At 44.8% G+C, this 15,728-nt stretch overlaps 1 protein-coding gene across 3 annotated transcripts in view; it reads right to left on the bottom strand.

Moving 5' to 3' along the window:
- DNAH9 (dynein axonemal heavy chain 9) overlaps positions 1-15,728 on the bottom strand; it is a 285,157-nt gene that overhangs the window by 183,935 nt on the left and 85,494 nt on the right. For all 3 annotated transcript variants that reach the window (XM_061391097.1, XM_061391100.1, XM_061391098.1), the window contains exons 23-26: positions 14,940-15,092; positions 12,938-13,063; positions 9,744-9,983; positions 9,247-9,407 (exon numbers count right to left, since the gene is read on the bottom strand). In XM_061391097.1, coding sequence (XP_061247081.1) covers positions 9,247-9,407; positions 9,744-9,983; positions 12,938-13,063; positions 14,940-15,092 — 680 coding nt within the window. The remainder of the gene's footprint in view (positions 1-9,246; positions 9,408-9,743; positions 9,984-12,937; positions 13,064-14,939; positions 15,093-15,728) is intronic.

The following is a 15,728-nucleotide window of genomic DNA, read 5'->3' as shown; positions in this document are numbered from 1 at the left end:
AAATAAAACAACTGCAATTATGAAAATGGCAAGGAATCACTGACTAACCCCAACATGAATATGCATTAATTTAGTTTGATTGCTTATCTGGAAGACAGATTTTTAATGTTAGAAGAGATCTCAGAGGCTTGGCTCTTTAACCATGCCACTCTGCGTCCCATTAAACCCTTCAAATACTGTCATGCAGCTTTGTCTTCCAGTAAGACATGGTTTATTATTTTAGAAGCTGACCCCTTCCACCGTGGGTTGGTTCTAATTGTTTGAAAGGCCTTCCTAGTACTGAGCTAAAGTCGGTTTTACTTTCTTCGGGCAAGTGATGTCTACTGGCTTTGTTTTTATCTGACCCACCAGGCTCTTGTGAGGACAAGATGAGATAAGAGATAAGATATTGCCTTGGAAAGTAGAAAGCTGATCCACTTTCAAGGTATTATCTGTTAAGATAATAAATACAGGAAATGTAGCTTTCCCTTTTCTTTTTCTTTTTTTTTTTTTTTGATACAGTCATTCAAATGGCAGATTAAAGAAAATATCAAAGGTGCTATATCTTGATTTCAGCTATGAATAGATTTGAGGCTATTCTAGCTATGTGGTTTGGCTAATCTTAGAGTTGGTGAAATCACAGCTGATTTTATTCATTTCCTATTGCTATACACACACACAAAGAGGCTTTTTAAAAAACACCCATTTATAATCTCATTTCTATACATAGGAATCCAGGTGGCTCCTCTACTGATGGTCTCACAGGGTCAAAATCAAGGAACCAGTTGACTGGACTCTTATCTGGACCCTCTTGGGGAAGAACCTGCTTCCAGTCTCCTTTGAATTCTTGGCCGAATTAAGCTTTACTAGTTGTAGGACTGAGGTCCTCGGTGGAAAATTTTAAAGAATTTTTACTGCAAGGCAGTAGATGGGTAGAATAGGAGATAAATTTACAAAGACCAACTTTTTCCTATACACAACTGAATTTTGATGAGATTCTGTTTTGCAGGTTTTTCTTTTATGGACTATACTTTTGCTGTTATAACTAAGACATCTTTGCTTAATTTCATTCATCAAAATTAACAACATTTGCACTTCAAAAGATGCCATGAAGAAAATGAAAAGATAAGCAACAGGCTGGGATAAAATGCTTGCAAACACATATGCAATATATCCAGAATATACAAAAAAGTCTGAGAACTTAGTAAGAGTACAAACAGCTCAATCAAACAATAGACAAAAGATATGAACAGAAATTATGCCAAAGAATATATACAAATGGCCAATGAGCACATGAAAATATGCTCAATATCATTATTACAGAAATACAAATTAAAACTCAAATGAGATCCTACTTCACATCCACTAGAATGGTTACAATAATAAGACATAATAATAAATGTTGTCAAGGATGTGGAGAAATGGGAAGCCTCACACATTGCTGGTGGGGATATAAGACAATCAAGTTAGTTCAGAAAATAATTTATCAAAAAGTTAAACATAAAACTGCCATACCACCCAACAACTCCTCTCCTAGGTATTAACCCAAGAGAAATTAAAACATATGTCCATGCAAAAACTTGCAAGCAAATGTTCACAGAAACACTGTTTGTAACGGCCCCAAACTAAAAATTACCTAAGATAACTGGATAGGCAAAATATGTCATTATCTGTAAAATGGATTATTGTTCAGAGATAATAAGTAACAAATTACTGACACATATTTTATAAGGAAAAACCCCCAAACATCACATAAAATGAAACAAGCCAGACACAAGAGACAACACACTGTAAGATTCCATTTATAAGAAATGTACAAAATAGGCAAATTTATAGAGATAGAAATAGATTAGTGACTGCACAGGACTGTGGGTGGGAATGAGGATTAACTATAAACGGCCATGAGGGATCTTATTGAGGAGCATAAAAATGTTGCAATTGATTTATGGTGATGTTTACAGTACTTGATAAAGTTACTAACAATCATTGAATTATACACTTGGGTGGGCAAAATTTTTGACATAAAATAAAGCTCAATAAGTTGTTTTAAATATATATATTTCATTTTATATATATATATATAATAAAAAAAAACCTTATATAGGAATAAAAAATTTAAAACTCCCTAGAGGTAATGATACACAGCAGCAGCAGCAGCAGCAGCAGCAGAGGTAACCATAAGAAAGACTCAAATCTATATGAAGATATTTATAAACTTTTCTAAGAAACACAGCTGAAGGTGTTGCAGGAAGGGGGACCCCTTCCAGGCCCAAAACTGGGCTCTTGTCTAATACTCGGAAATGAATTGTCTGAGGAGACACATGTGCTGACAAAGCAAGAGATTTTATTGGGAAAGGGCACCCAGGTGGAGAGCAGTAGGGTGAGGTAACCCAGGAGAACTGCTCTGCCACAACTCACAACCTTGGGTTTTATGGTGATGGGATTAGTTTCCGGGTTGTCCTTAGCCAGTCATTCTGACTCAGAGTTCCTTCCTGGTGGTGCTCACCTTGTTCAGCCAAGACGGAGGCCAGTGAGGAGGATTCTGGGAGGTGGTCAGACATGTGGTGTCTCTTTTTGACCTTTCCCGGACACTTTTGGTTGGTGGTAGCTTATTAGTTCTGTGTTCCTTGCCAGGACTTCCTGTCATAAAACAACTCATGCAAATGGTTACTATGGTACCTAGCCAGGGTGGGCAGTTTCCGTCAGTGTGCTTCCCCTAACAAAGGTATGAACAAAGAGAAAGAGAGCACATGTTGTAAATATGTGAGGCCATTTTTTCAAAATTAATTTGAAGGTTTTAAGGCTCACCAATTAAAACCCTAATCATTTATATTTTGGGACTTGACAAAATGATTAAAGCTCATTTGAAAGAAGAAAGGAAGAGCTTAAAAAAAAAGGAAAATGCAAATAGATAATACCTTGCTATAAAAATATTACAACTGACAATACAGCTGCAGTCCTTAAAGAGTACAGCATATAGATGGGTTAACATAATGAGGAAACAGAGGAAGAACAGATAGGCTGAGGCAATTTGATAGACTCAAAGCTTTGAACAGGGTGATGGTTAGAAGTATCTTTTCCCACTCAGTACACTGTCTTTTCATTTTGCTGATGGTTTCCTTCATGGTGCAAAGGTTTTCAAAAGAATGAAATTTTGCCATTTGCAACAGCATGGATGGCACTGGAGGGTATAATGCTAAGTGAAGTTAAGTCAAACAGAGAAAGACAAATACTGTACATTTTCACTTCTATGTAGAATCCAAAAAAATAAAGTGAATGAATATAACAAAACAGACAGATACACACAACAAACTAGCAGATATCAGTGGGAAGAGGGTTGAAGAGAGGAATAATATAGTGGAAGGGGATTAAGACATGTCTCTCTGGTATGTACAAAATAAATAAGATACAAGGATGTGATGTACAGCAAAGGGAATAGAACCAATATTGTATAACAACTTTTTAAAAATGTATTTATTTATTTGGGCTTCCCTGGTGGCTCAGATGGTAAAGAGTCCACCTGCAATGCGGGACTAACCACAGTACATTTATTTATTTACTTTATGGGAGTCTAATTGCTTTACAACGTTGTGTTAGTTTCTGCTGTACAACAAAATGAATCGGCTATATGTGTATATATATCCCCTCTCTCTTAAGCCTCCCTCCCACCCCACCCCCAATATTTTACAATAACTTTAAATGGAGTATCATCTATAAAAACATTGAATCACTATGCTGTATACCCAAAACTAATATTACACTGTAAATCAACTATGTTTCAATAAAAACTTGAAAACAGAGGGTATCATTTTGCTATGGGTGTGTGCGCTCAGTCGTGTCTGACTCTTTGCAACCCTATGGACTGTAGCCTGCCAGGTTCTTCTGTCCATGGAATTTTCCAGGCAAGAATACTGGAGTGGGTTGCCATTTCCTTCTCCAGGGGATCTTCCTGACCCAGGGATGGAAACTGTGTCTCTTGCTTCTCCTGCATTGGCAGATGGATTCTTTACCACTAGTGCAATCTGGGAAGACCATGACTTTGGTAATTGTGGCCTATTCAGAAAATCACCCTCAGACTCTTGCATCAATTATATCTCACCCACTTGCCTTAGTGCCTAAGAAATTAAGAGGTTCTGCAAATGGATAAGCAGTTGACTAAGACAATCCTTCCAGTAGGGGGCTGTGTGTGAAGGTGAGGGAAGGGGAGTGAAGTGGGGGGAGATCCTCCAAAGATGAAGAGGCAACCTAGGAGAACAGCTTTTGTTCAGCATGAAAAAGGATCTCCATTTAGCCCTTCAACTTAGCATTGTGTTCAAGTCCTGGGACAGTGGCTGAGCCATTGTACCTACTTATACATTCTGGTCCCATCCAGGCAGTGGGACGTTCCGAAGAAACAGGCATAATCAGTCGGACATACAGTAATGTGGTTGTGCCTTTAATGAATGTGCAGAGGCTGTGCAGATCAATTGTCCATTTGATTAATTCCTCTGGCAGGAGAGAATTAAATGTACTTAAGCAGTACACCAGCAAAAACTCAATGCTCTTTAAAATGTGATTTTCTGGGTGGAAGCCAATTTTTTTTTTTTTTCTGGCCAAGACATTTCTTGAGATAATAATGGAAGTCAATGAGAAAATAGAATTTGCCGTATAAGTATGCACTCCACAGTAGAAGAGCATCTCATGTGCAGAACAAGGTCAAGCTCTGTACAGTATTCACTGATCTTTGCAGCAAATCAAGTTCCTATTTGCATTCTTCCATAGGAGAGGTAATAATGCCTATTTTGGTAATAATTCATTGTCCAAACTTTACCCCGTCCCTCTAGGAGGTATTCAGCATTAGAGTACTGCTACTGCTGCTGTGCTAAGTCGCTTCAGTCGTGTCCGACACTGTGCGACCCCATAGACAGCAGCCCACCAGGCTCCCCTGTCCCTGGGATTCTCCAGGCAAGAACACTGGAGTGGGTTGCCATTTCCTTCAGCATTAGAGTACTAGAGATCTCTAACTCCAAAAGAGGCAATCATCGCCTTCAACTCATGGGCAGGTGTGAAGACCCAGGAAAAAGGAAAGTCGTGTACTTTTTATTACTTGGAATAACGTCTGATGTGCCAGGGGAGAGGAAGGAAATACTCTGGTATGGGAAGCTGAATGCGTCAACCCAGGTCTCAGAAATCATTTCACTGCTTTTACACAAGGAATATTTCTCAAATGCCTGTTATTTGCTGGACATGATGTTGAGTCCTGGGGCACTATGGAGCAGTGAGCCAATCAAAGTCAATGCTTTTGTGGAACATAGAGTCCAAAGCTAGAGACAGACATTAATCAAGTTGCTCAAACATATAATAGCTTCATTTCTCTGCTCTGAGTGATATACATTCCCAAACTATTAGCTCATAGTCCAAGGCAGGCAAAAAAAACCTCACTGTCAGAGAGAACACCCTTCCGGATGCCCTTCCTGTTTAGAACAGGTGTCTGGCTGAGAATCACCACAAAGGCAAAGACATGTGAGAGGGTCCCCTGTGAATGAAACTCCAGGTGGGAAAGCTTTTCCCTGTACCCACAGCGAATGAGCCCCTCCAACTGATTGTGATCCAGTGAAGCCCTAGTAAAACCCCTGAGACACCCGAACCCTCAGAGTTGCTGCTGCCTTTACTGTTCTAGCTACAGAGAAATCTGCCTCTCCCCCTGAACTGATGCTGTCTGCCTTCTGTCTTCAGCTGGGGCAGGGAGCAGAGTGGGTGCCCAGCTGAGAGCAGGAGAGAGCACAGGACCTGCTTCTTCTTTGGGAGCCAAGGCATAGACAGAGTCCCATGTGGACCCCTCCTTTGAGTCAATCCCCTCTTCCCAATTCTGTCATTCTTACAGCCTGGGTTTTCAACAATGAACTATCATTCTTTCACTGCTGCTGCTGCTGCTAAGTTGCTTCAGTCGTGTTCGACTCTGTGCGACCCCATAGATGGCAGCCCACCAGGCTCCCCCATCCCTGGGATTCTCCAGGCAAGAACACTGGAGTGGGTTGCCATTTCCTTCTCCAATGCATGAAAGTAAAAAGTGAAAGTGAAGTCGCTCAGTCGTGTCCGACTCTTAGCGACCCCACGGACTGCAGCCTACCAGGCTCCTCCATCCATGGGATTTTCCAGGCAAGAGTACTGGAGTGGGGTGCCATCGCCTTCTCTTCAATATCTACTAGATATTGGTAAAAATAGCAACAGATGAGACAGACAAAGATCTCTGAGAGGAAAAAGTTTACATTCCAAAGGGTACTGTTGCCAAGAAGCCAGAAGGTAAGTTCATTTCAGAATGTGGGAGATGCTGAAAAGTGAAAGTGAAAGTCGTTCAGTAGTGTCTGACTCTTTGTGACCCCATGCACTATGCAGTCCATGGAATTCTCCAGGCCAGAACACTGGAGTGGGTAGCCGTTCCCTTCTCCAGGGGATCTTCCCAACCTAGGGATCAAACCCAGGTCTGCTGCACTGCAGGCGGATTCTTCACCAGCTGAGCCACAAGGGAAGCCCAAGAATACTGGAGTGGGTAGTCTATCCCTTCTCCAGTGGACTTTCCCGACCCAGGAATCAAACCGGGTCTCCTGCATGGCAGGTAGGGAAGCTCTTAGGGAGAGGATAAATGGGGGGATCCTTAATGTTATTTGTGTGTGTACGGGTATGTGTGTGTGTGTGTGTGTCTGTGTTTGAGAGGTGGGAGAGGTTGTCTTTTAGAAAGAGTGGTCATGGAAGGTCTCCTCAGAGCGAAGAGCAGAACAAGAAAGGATGAGAGGATGACAGCGGAGCAGAAAGCATGGGGAAGAGCAGTCCAGACAGAAGGGACCACACATATTCAAGGTTGTACCTTGAAATGAACTTAAAGGGATCGAGGAACACAGAGGAGGCCAGTGTGGCTGGACTGCAGGCTGTGAGGCCTCAGGGTGGTTGGAAGGAATTACGATGTTCCACAAGGAATTCATATTTTAGTCTAAATGTAGTGGGGAGCAGCTGGAGACAGTGATGTGACCTCTACAAGCTCCCATGAAACAGAGAGATGCAAGAGTAAACAAATGAGTGGTTTGAGCGGGACTCTGGGTGGAAGATGAATTACAAAAATGAAAAGCATGGGGGGAGATGGACCAGGAGGTCTTCCTCTATGGATGATGCTGGGACCTCCAGTGACTTTGAAGTTCCCACACCCCTATTCGTTCGGCAAGCAGAGTGATTACAATTTCACTAATTGTTATTTGGAAATATATCTGAGGATTTAGCCAGAATACAGGCGATAATACTTAAAACAGGCAGAGAGAAAATTAAGTAGAAGACGGCACGGATTCTATTTGGCCACTTTTACCATCACAATTTACGACCGTGTCTTCATTACCTACAGGTTGCTTATTCTGGGTGAGCCAGTCACTCACATATGCAGGTCTTTTTGCAGAAGAAGAGATTTAATGTTCAGTGGAATTATAAGGGGAAAGGGCACCAGCATTTAACAGAATTTATAGACATCTCTGCAGAATTAATATACCATTTCTGACACGGATCATGACCTTATCTCCCTGTCCTCTCTGTCCTTTGCCCACATTCTTTTGTCAGATGAATCTTTACAAGTTTTCATCCTTTTTTACTCCTCTGATGAAAAAGTTTCAATAGTTGATCACTCCTTACTGGATAAAGAATATGATTTTCACATTTCACAGTTACACTCTTTCCTATCTTACCAGGCTCATTCCTGACTACTTCCCCCAAAGTCCCTCTTCCAAGAACATGCTTTAAATTTTCCCATATCCACATCTTTGCCCACAAAATTCCAACCAGAACGCTAATCCATAGTTCTTCAACTTTGGGGCATCCCAGACCACTTTAACAATTAATGGATGCTATAGATCCAACTCATGGCAAAAGGAGAAGGGGGTGACAGAAGATGAGCTGGTTAGATAGCATCACCAACTCAATGGACATGAATTTGAGCAAACTCCGGGGAAGCCTGTCATGCTGCAGTCCTTGGGGTCACAATGAGTCAGACACGACTGAGAGACTGAACAACAACAGTGTACCTTTTCAATAGAAAAGGTGACACACGCACAGCTTTCTGTACAATTTCATGGATAGCCTGTCTGTCATCCTAAAACCAACTGAAATCCTATTAGAGTCCTACGCACCCTTCAGGGTCCAAATCAGATACTGTGTTCCTTGGAGTGTTCCTGGTCCTCTTCTTCCTGCAGCGGCTGAGATCCTCTGTGCTCAGAGGTCACTTACTTGGAAGTCTGTAGTGAGTGGCTCCATGCCCTATTCTGTACTATGACCTTGCACATTTCCCTGTGCTATTTATTTTAATAAGTTCAGTTGCTCAGTCATGTCCAACTCTTTGTGACCCCATGGACTGCAGCATGCCGGGCTTCCCTGTCCTTCACTGTTTTCCTGAGTTTGTTCAAATTCATGTCCATCGAGTCAGTGATGCCATCCAACCTTCTCATCCTCTGTCATCCCCTTCTCCTCCCGCCTTCAATCTTTCCCAGCGTCGGGGTCTTTTCCAGTGAGTCAGTTCTTATCATCAGGTGGCAGAGTATTAAAGCTTCAGCTGAGGCATCAGTCCCTAAAATGAATATTCAGGACTGATTTCCTTCAGGATTGACTGATTGGATCACCTTGTTGTCCAAGGGATCCTCAAGAGTCTTCTCCAACACCACAGTTCAAAAGCATCATTTCTTAAGCATGATTTTTTTAAACTTCTGTTTTTCTTGGTCGTGCAGTGCAACATGCAACATCATAGTTCCCCAATCAGAGGTCAAACCTGAGCCCCCTTCATTGACAGCACAGAGTCCCAACCACTTGACCACCGGGGAAATCCTTCCCCTTATACTTCTGAAAGTTTTATCTACACGTGTCTTATTTCCCTCAACAAAACTGGAGTTTAAGTTTTAGTGATCTCTGCATTTCCAGTGACTATTAGTCCGCCTGGTGTAACCACTGAACCCATGTGCTCCAGAGCCTGTGTGCCAAAACTAGAGAATCTGTGCACCACAATGAGAGATCCTGCATGCCACTACTAAGACCCAAGACAGCCAAATAAATAAATTAAAAACAAACAAACGTGGCTCACTGATTTGCTCTGGGGTTTGCTCTGATCAGGCTTCTGTCCTATGCCATTTCAGTTTATGTTACATCTGTTGGGTTAAGTCTGGCCCTCGCCCTGCAGCCTTGCGGACAAATGGCAAGTGACCGTGGATGGTGAGAGCCAGACAGCAGAAGGCTCCTGTGTCAGTGGCTGATGCTAGTGCTCACCTGTCTGTCAAGGGCGTGATCACCAGGCGAGGGGTATTTCCCAGGTACTCATAGGAGTATAGAAACTGGGCATCACAGATGTTGGCGAAGCAGTGTTTGGCCTCGTCATCCCATTGGTGCCTTAGCTGGGACAGCCAGAGGAAGGCCTGGGCGTTATCTACCTAGAGAGGGAATGGCAGAGTAGGTTGGTAAATCACAAGATTCAACAGGTAGGAGGTGGCCCCATGGCTGCAGAATTCACAGGGCTCAGGTGTTGTGCACAATTCAGGAGAGCAGCACACTGCCCGGTATGGCACAGAAAGCGCGAGCCACTTGGATGATGCTGTTTTGCTGGGGTTTTTAAGGTAGGAGCAGCCACCTTGATCTTCTCCCAGATCCCCGACTGGTGCAGAGTTTGGAGGCCCTGTGTTTTGGCCACATGTGAGCTTCTCCCAAATCCCAATACTTGTGGTATAGCTACCCACAAAGAGCGGTACTCTTGAGAGTCCGGGACTCACCTTCTGAGCAATCATCTTGGCCACCACGTCCCGGGCATGGACATCGATGGTGCATATGGTCATGATCTTCTGCCGGTCCCCCTTGGAGAGCTGGCCAATGAGCATGGTGATGAGGGTTTTGAGCTGGGCCACTTGCTTCTTGTAATAGTCCTTCATGGCATTCTCATAGCCTTCCTCCAGCCTTGCAAATGCCATGCCCACCTCTGTGGTCCACCAGATCTGGGTGCAGGTCAGGGCCACCTATGGCACCAAGAGTTGCTTAGGAAAGCCATTACCAGGACTGTCTCTCAAACCAGCCCACTGTCACACAGCAGGGGCTGAGAATATAATTGTGTGGGTGATGGACATCCCTTCCCTCCCTCTTCCACCAGCACTGTTCCCTTGAACATGTGCTTCTAAGTCCTCGGAGATAAAAAGTGGGTACAACACAAGTGGGGAGAGTCCTTTCTGCTCTTGAAAAATGCACCATGTGGTTGAGAACAGCTAAAGGCTCATTCAGGTCAATGTTAGTAGCTTTTAGAAATTGCTACACTGACCTTTCTGTTTTTGCTTCTCAGGCCACAGCACCTTTCCTGTGCCTGGGAGGATAACAAAGTCTTGATTGGACATCTCAATGATAGTCTTTGCTCTGTTCTTCTGGAAACCCTTACAGTTGAGTGAGTATTCTAGCTGAGTGAGCCACTGCTGATTATGTGTGGCAGATTTTTTTCTTGACCATAGTACTTACACTATATCTTTAAAAATCTCTTCAAATTTTTAACTTTGAAAAGCCTGCTCTTTCTTTAAATTGGAGTCTGATTACTTTACAACACGTGTTGGTCTCTGCTGTACAACGAAGTGATTCATCAGTTTATATGTATACATATGTCTCCTCCATCTTGGACCCCACGTCCCACCCATCTTGGTCATCACAGGGCACAGGGCTGAGCTCCCTGTGCTATTCAGCAGCTTCCCACTAGCTACCTATTTCACACATGGTAGTGTATCCATGGCAATCCCATCTCCCCATTCATCCCACTCTCCCCTTCCTGCCCTGTGTCCACATGTCCATTCTTACATCTGTGTCTCTAACTTTAAAAGGTCCACTCTTCACAGCTCAGGAAGGATGACACTGAAATTCAGTGTGGTCACTTTGATTTGTTGGAGAAGGAAATGGCAATCCACTCCAGTGTTCTTGCCTAAAAAATCCCATGGACAAAGGACCCTGGTGGGCTTATGGTCCATGGGGTCGCAGAGAGTTGGACATGACTGAGCAACCAAACAACAACAACACTTTGATTTGTATTCTTCAGAGATTCAAAATAAATAAATGGAAAAAGTGATTTAAATGAACCTTTCTTCTGCTTGCTGAGAAACAGAAGATTTAATACGGAAAATGCATAATTTCGATTCTGCATGGTGAAGAATTTAGAGACATGGATCCTCTGTGGTCCCACTTGGCTCAGGAGACACTGTTCTAGATGAATCTGTCAGAATGCAGGAAGAAACACATTTTCTTGCCTCAAAATTCTGATTCAGGCAAACAAGGAATCCTGGTGGGAATTATTCACTTCGTGGAGCAGAGAATTCTGTTGTAGTAAAAAGTACTATTCTTGAATTTACCTGTTCCTTTTTGCCTTTGGATTTAGACATGTTTGATTTTTTTAGAGGTTCCTCCTGCAGTGTAATCTTGTCAGAATGGTCTGAACGTGATGTGCAATTGTACTTGCGACTCCTGTAGCCCACCAGGTTCCTCTGTCCGTGGGATTTCCCAGGCAAGAATACTGGAGTGGGCTGTCATCTCCTTCTCCAGGGGATCCTCCCGACCAGGGAGTGAACTCATGTCTCCTGCATTGGCAGGTGGGTTCTTTACCACTAGCGCCACCTGGGAGGCCCCTTTCCTTCTGCAGCACTGGCTTATTTCTCTGCTCTGTCTACACTCACTGTCAACATTTCCCGCCTTCTCCTCCCTTCTCAACTACCGGCAGTGTGATCTCTTCGCTACCACTTCACTGAGATGGCCTCACCAAGGTCATGGATGTTCCTTAGCCTCTTTACTTGGCTTGACCCCTTAGACGTGTGTGGCATAACTGACCTCTTACCTGCTATCAACGCCTTCTGTTTTAGTTTCCGTGATTGCCATTCCCAGGTATTCCTTCCATCAGAAAAGGGACTGTTCCTCATTCTGCTGCCCTGGTTTCTCTGCCTATGCAGCCTTTGGATGATGCTCGTGGGTTTGATCTGCAGCCTCAGCTTGGTCTACACACTCTTACCTAACTCCTATGGCTTTAATCACCACCAGATATCTGTAACCCCCAAATGTACCAGCAGTAGTACTGGGTTGGCCAAAGAGTTTGTTTGGGTTTTTCTGTAGGATGTTACAGAAAAACCCAAAGGAACTTCTCGGCCAGCCCAATACTAGACATTAACAGGGAAGGGAGGGGTGGTGTATTGCAGCCAAGGTCATTAAAAAGTAACCTCATTAGCTCCCCCTCTTTCTTTTATTACCCTCCTGAGAACCTGGGACAGGACTTAGATATATCTTGGAATCACATCACTCCCATGCATGGTCTATAAGAACTGTGTCCCAGTTTCCTCCCCTGAATCCATCTGCTGCCCCTTGCTCCCTCCACCTGTTACTCATGCCTCGAACACATTGACTCTTGCTTGCATCTGAGCCTTTGTTCACATTCTTTCCCACACTTGGGTGCTCTTCCCTCTGTCTTTCACCTGCCAACTCCTATTTCAAACCTCAGCCTAGAATCATGTCTTCAGGAGGGTCATCCCCAGACTCCATTAACCAGCTCCCAGAGGACCCCGACTTTCCTTTACCATCACACCAGGTCCCATCTTTAGGTGGCTGACTTCCACGCCAGTCTGTAAACTCCATCAGAGTGGGATTACATTGTCTTGTTTCCTGCTGGTGTCTCCTGTGCTCAGCAGGGAGCTTGGCATATACAAAGAGAGCTTGCTCAGTGAGTTAAATTGTCTATGTTTTCTCCCTGCTGTATGCAGCTAATGGAGTAAAATGGACAACCCTTAATGCCCCGAGGTAACCGCTGAATTGCATTGTGGCTAACAATTCCCTGGTCCCTCCTGCTGACCCCTTCCTGACCAGCCTCTCCTGACCCTGAAGCATGGGTGAGCCTGGCAGCCCCAGGAGGCCGACAGAGGCCATGGAGGAGGAGAGCGCCTGAGGATGGATCAGAGAATACCTGAGCTGGGTAGTCAAAGAGCCACTGTTCCCTGGGCTTTTCTTCGTAGGCGGTTATACCTTCTGTCATCTCGTGCCTCACTGTGGCCTTCATGTGAGCCAGCACGTGGTTCAGCCATATTTCTACCTGGAAGAAGAGCTTGGGGTTAGACTCAGGGCTCCTAAGAAGATGTGCTCAGTGACACACGTTTTCTTCCACTCAGACAGAGGCACTGAAGAAGATGAGCCCAGGCAAGATGTGCAACCCCACATGGTTGCCCGAAGGCACAGAGAAACTGTTCGTTTGTGCAATGCAGGGCAATGGTAGTTGAGACCGAAGCTCAATTAACAACGGGGGAGGGGGCGGTGTGCCCACTGGGACCCACAGAGCAGAGGAGCAGGTTTAGGGAAGACAAGACTACTGACCAGAGATTAGGGGGAAATCTTCATCTGGATTGTGCTTGCATGCTCAGAACTGTCTGACTACAACCCCAAAGACTGCAGCCCACCAGGCTCCTCTGTCCATGGGATTTCCCAAGCAAGAAAACTGGAGTGGGTTGCCATTTCCTACTACAAGGGCTCTTCCTGACCCAGGGGTGTAAATAAGTCAGTGGATTCTCATGACCTTGTCCATGGTGCATATGGATTATATTTTCCAACTAAATGCTTTCTGAGTCTACAGAAAGAACACCCAAGGTTTGACTCAAACCCCAATGTCCCTTTCATAAAAATGAGAATGCCTATTTTCAGATGCTAGAGTTGCTTTCCAAGCTGCATTTGGATGAAGGTGGAACTCTGAAGAAGATCTTTTCTCCAGGCTTTACTCTGGACTGGATTAGCACCCCAGGGACCATGTTTCTTTGGATATTTAGGATAACGGGGGCTTCCCAGGTGGCACTAATGGTAAAGAGTACACCTGCCAATGCTGCTGCTGCTGCTAAGTCGCTTCAGTTGTGTCCGACTCTGTGTGACCCCATAGATGGCAGTCCACCAGGCTCCCCTGTCCCTGGGATTCTCCAGGCAAGAACAATGGAGTGGGTTGCCATTTCCTTCTCCAATGCATGAAAGTGAAAAGTGAAAGTGAAGTCACTTAGTCGTGTCTGACTCTTAGCGACCCCATGGACTGCAGCCCACCAGGCTCCTCCGTCCATGGGATTTTCCAGGCAAGAGTACTGGAGTAGGGTGCCATTGCTTTCTCCGACCTGCCAATGCAGGAGACTCAAAAGGCTTGAGCTGGATCCCTGGGTCAGGAAGATCCCCTGGAGTAGGAAATGGCAACCCACTCCAGTATTCTTACCTGGGAAATCCCATGGACAGAGAAGCCTGGTGGGCTGCAGTCCTTGGGGTTGCGAAGAGTGGGACATGACTGAGAACAGCACAGAGAAAATGGAAGGGAAAGAAAAAGAAGAGAAAAAAGAAGCAGAGGAGGAAAATGCAGTAGGATAATGAACAAAGACTTGTCTACTTTAGTGAAGATGGTGAAAGACAGGTCGGGGGGTTCAGGAGAGAAGGGTGTCGTGTTGTGTGTTTCCTGAACTGTGCCGGGGAGATGTGGAGCTTCTGGAGCAGGGTGGCAGTGGGCTCTCCACGGGGTAGGGCTGCAGGAGGTGTATGTGTACAGAGAAGTGAACGCTCAGGTTTATGGTTGATTTCAAAGGACATTTTCTCCCGGGGAAGGTGTCAGTGACCCAGATTCCCCAGTGAGGTGCCCCAGGGCTTGTCATGTTAAAGTCTCCTGGTGCCGCTAATCATTTCCAAACCCTTTTCTTGTTGACTCAGGGAGTTGTTTATGTGCATTTTATTGCTCTCTGCACAGGACTTTGAGTGAGGAAGATATACAGGTATTGACATGTGTCCTTCCCAGGGAGAGGAAAGTGGGCGCTGGAAGCTGCTCCGATGTCGGTTCAAGTCAGAGGACTGGGCAGGCCCCAGGCACAGACAGCAGTTCTGGTCCAAGGTCACAATCGCCATTCTGAAGGCTGATGCTTGACTGCAGACACTTGAGAGAGCAAGGCATGCGTTACCTGCCCACTGCAGTCACAGGGCTCGCTGAAGGCCACATATTCTCCTTCCTTGCTGTACATGCCAAGGCTGGTCTTGGTTGGCTTCTCACTGGCGTCCAGTTGGAACTGCATCTTGGCCATATTGTCAAAGAGTTTGGAAAGGTGGCGTTGAACCTATAAGTGGAGAGCATGTCCAGGAAGTCACTTATGATTATTGCTTAGAAGCTACTTATTATTATTGTATTGCTTAAAGGGCTACCCTGTGACAACCATTAAAGTGTTGGGTACCAAACGTTTAGAAGGAAGCTAGGGAATGATGAAGATGTGAAGATGGGATTTAGCTGGACTGGATAAAAGGGAATATAGATCTAGTGGGCAACACGCGTTAACTACAAACCAACGAAGCCACAAAGGTTTGAGTAATTTCTGCCTAATCTACTACGGATGGGAACAGACTGGAGCAATAACTAATTCATAAGCCCTCTTCCTAAGAAAACACTACTGTGCCGCAGGAGGGTAGGCACAGGAGAGTCTACAGATGAATGCTGCTGCTGCTGCTAACATGCCCAAATCTGGAGGATCAAGGGCAGTGGTGACCATGGCCTGTGGAAGAAGTCACTCAGATGTAGGAACCACTTTGAGGCAGGAGACCAGCCTCTGGAGGGTCCAGATCAAGGGCCAGCAAACTCACACCAGGCAGAAAGCCTGGTTGTGCCAGAGCTTCTCCCAAGCATGGCATCTCATGATACGGAGGCAGTGATGCCTTGGGCAGTAATCCTAGGAGGGTGCCAGACAGAACCATACTGTGGT

The sequence above is a fragment of the Bos javanicus genome, chromosome 19 (assembly GCF_032452875.1).
Source record: "Bos javanicus breed banteng chromosome 19, ARS-OSU_banteng_1.0, whole genome shotgun sequence".
Lineage (NCBI taxonomy): Eukaryota > Metazoa > Chordata > Mammalia > Artiodactyla > Bovidae > Bos > Bos javanicus.
Note: the sequence above shows the minus strand (reverse complement) of the source record. Positions and strands in the feature narration are given on the sequence as shown.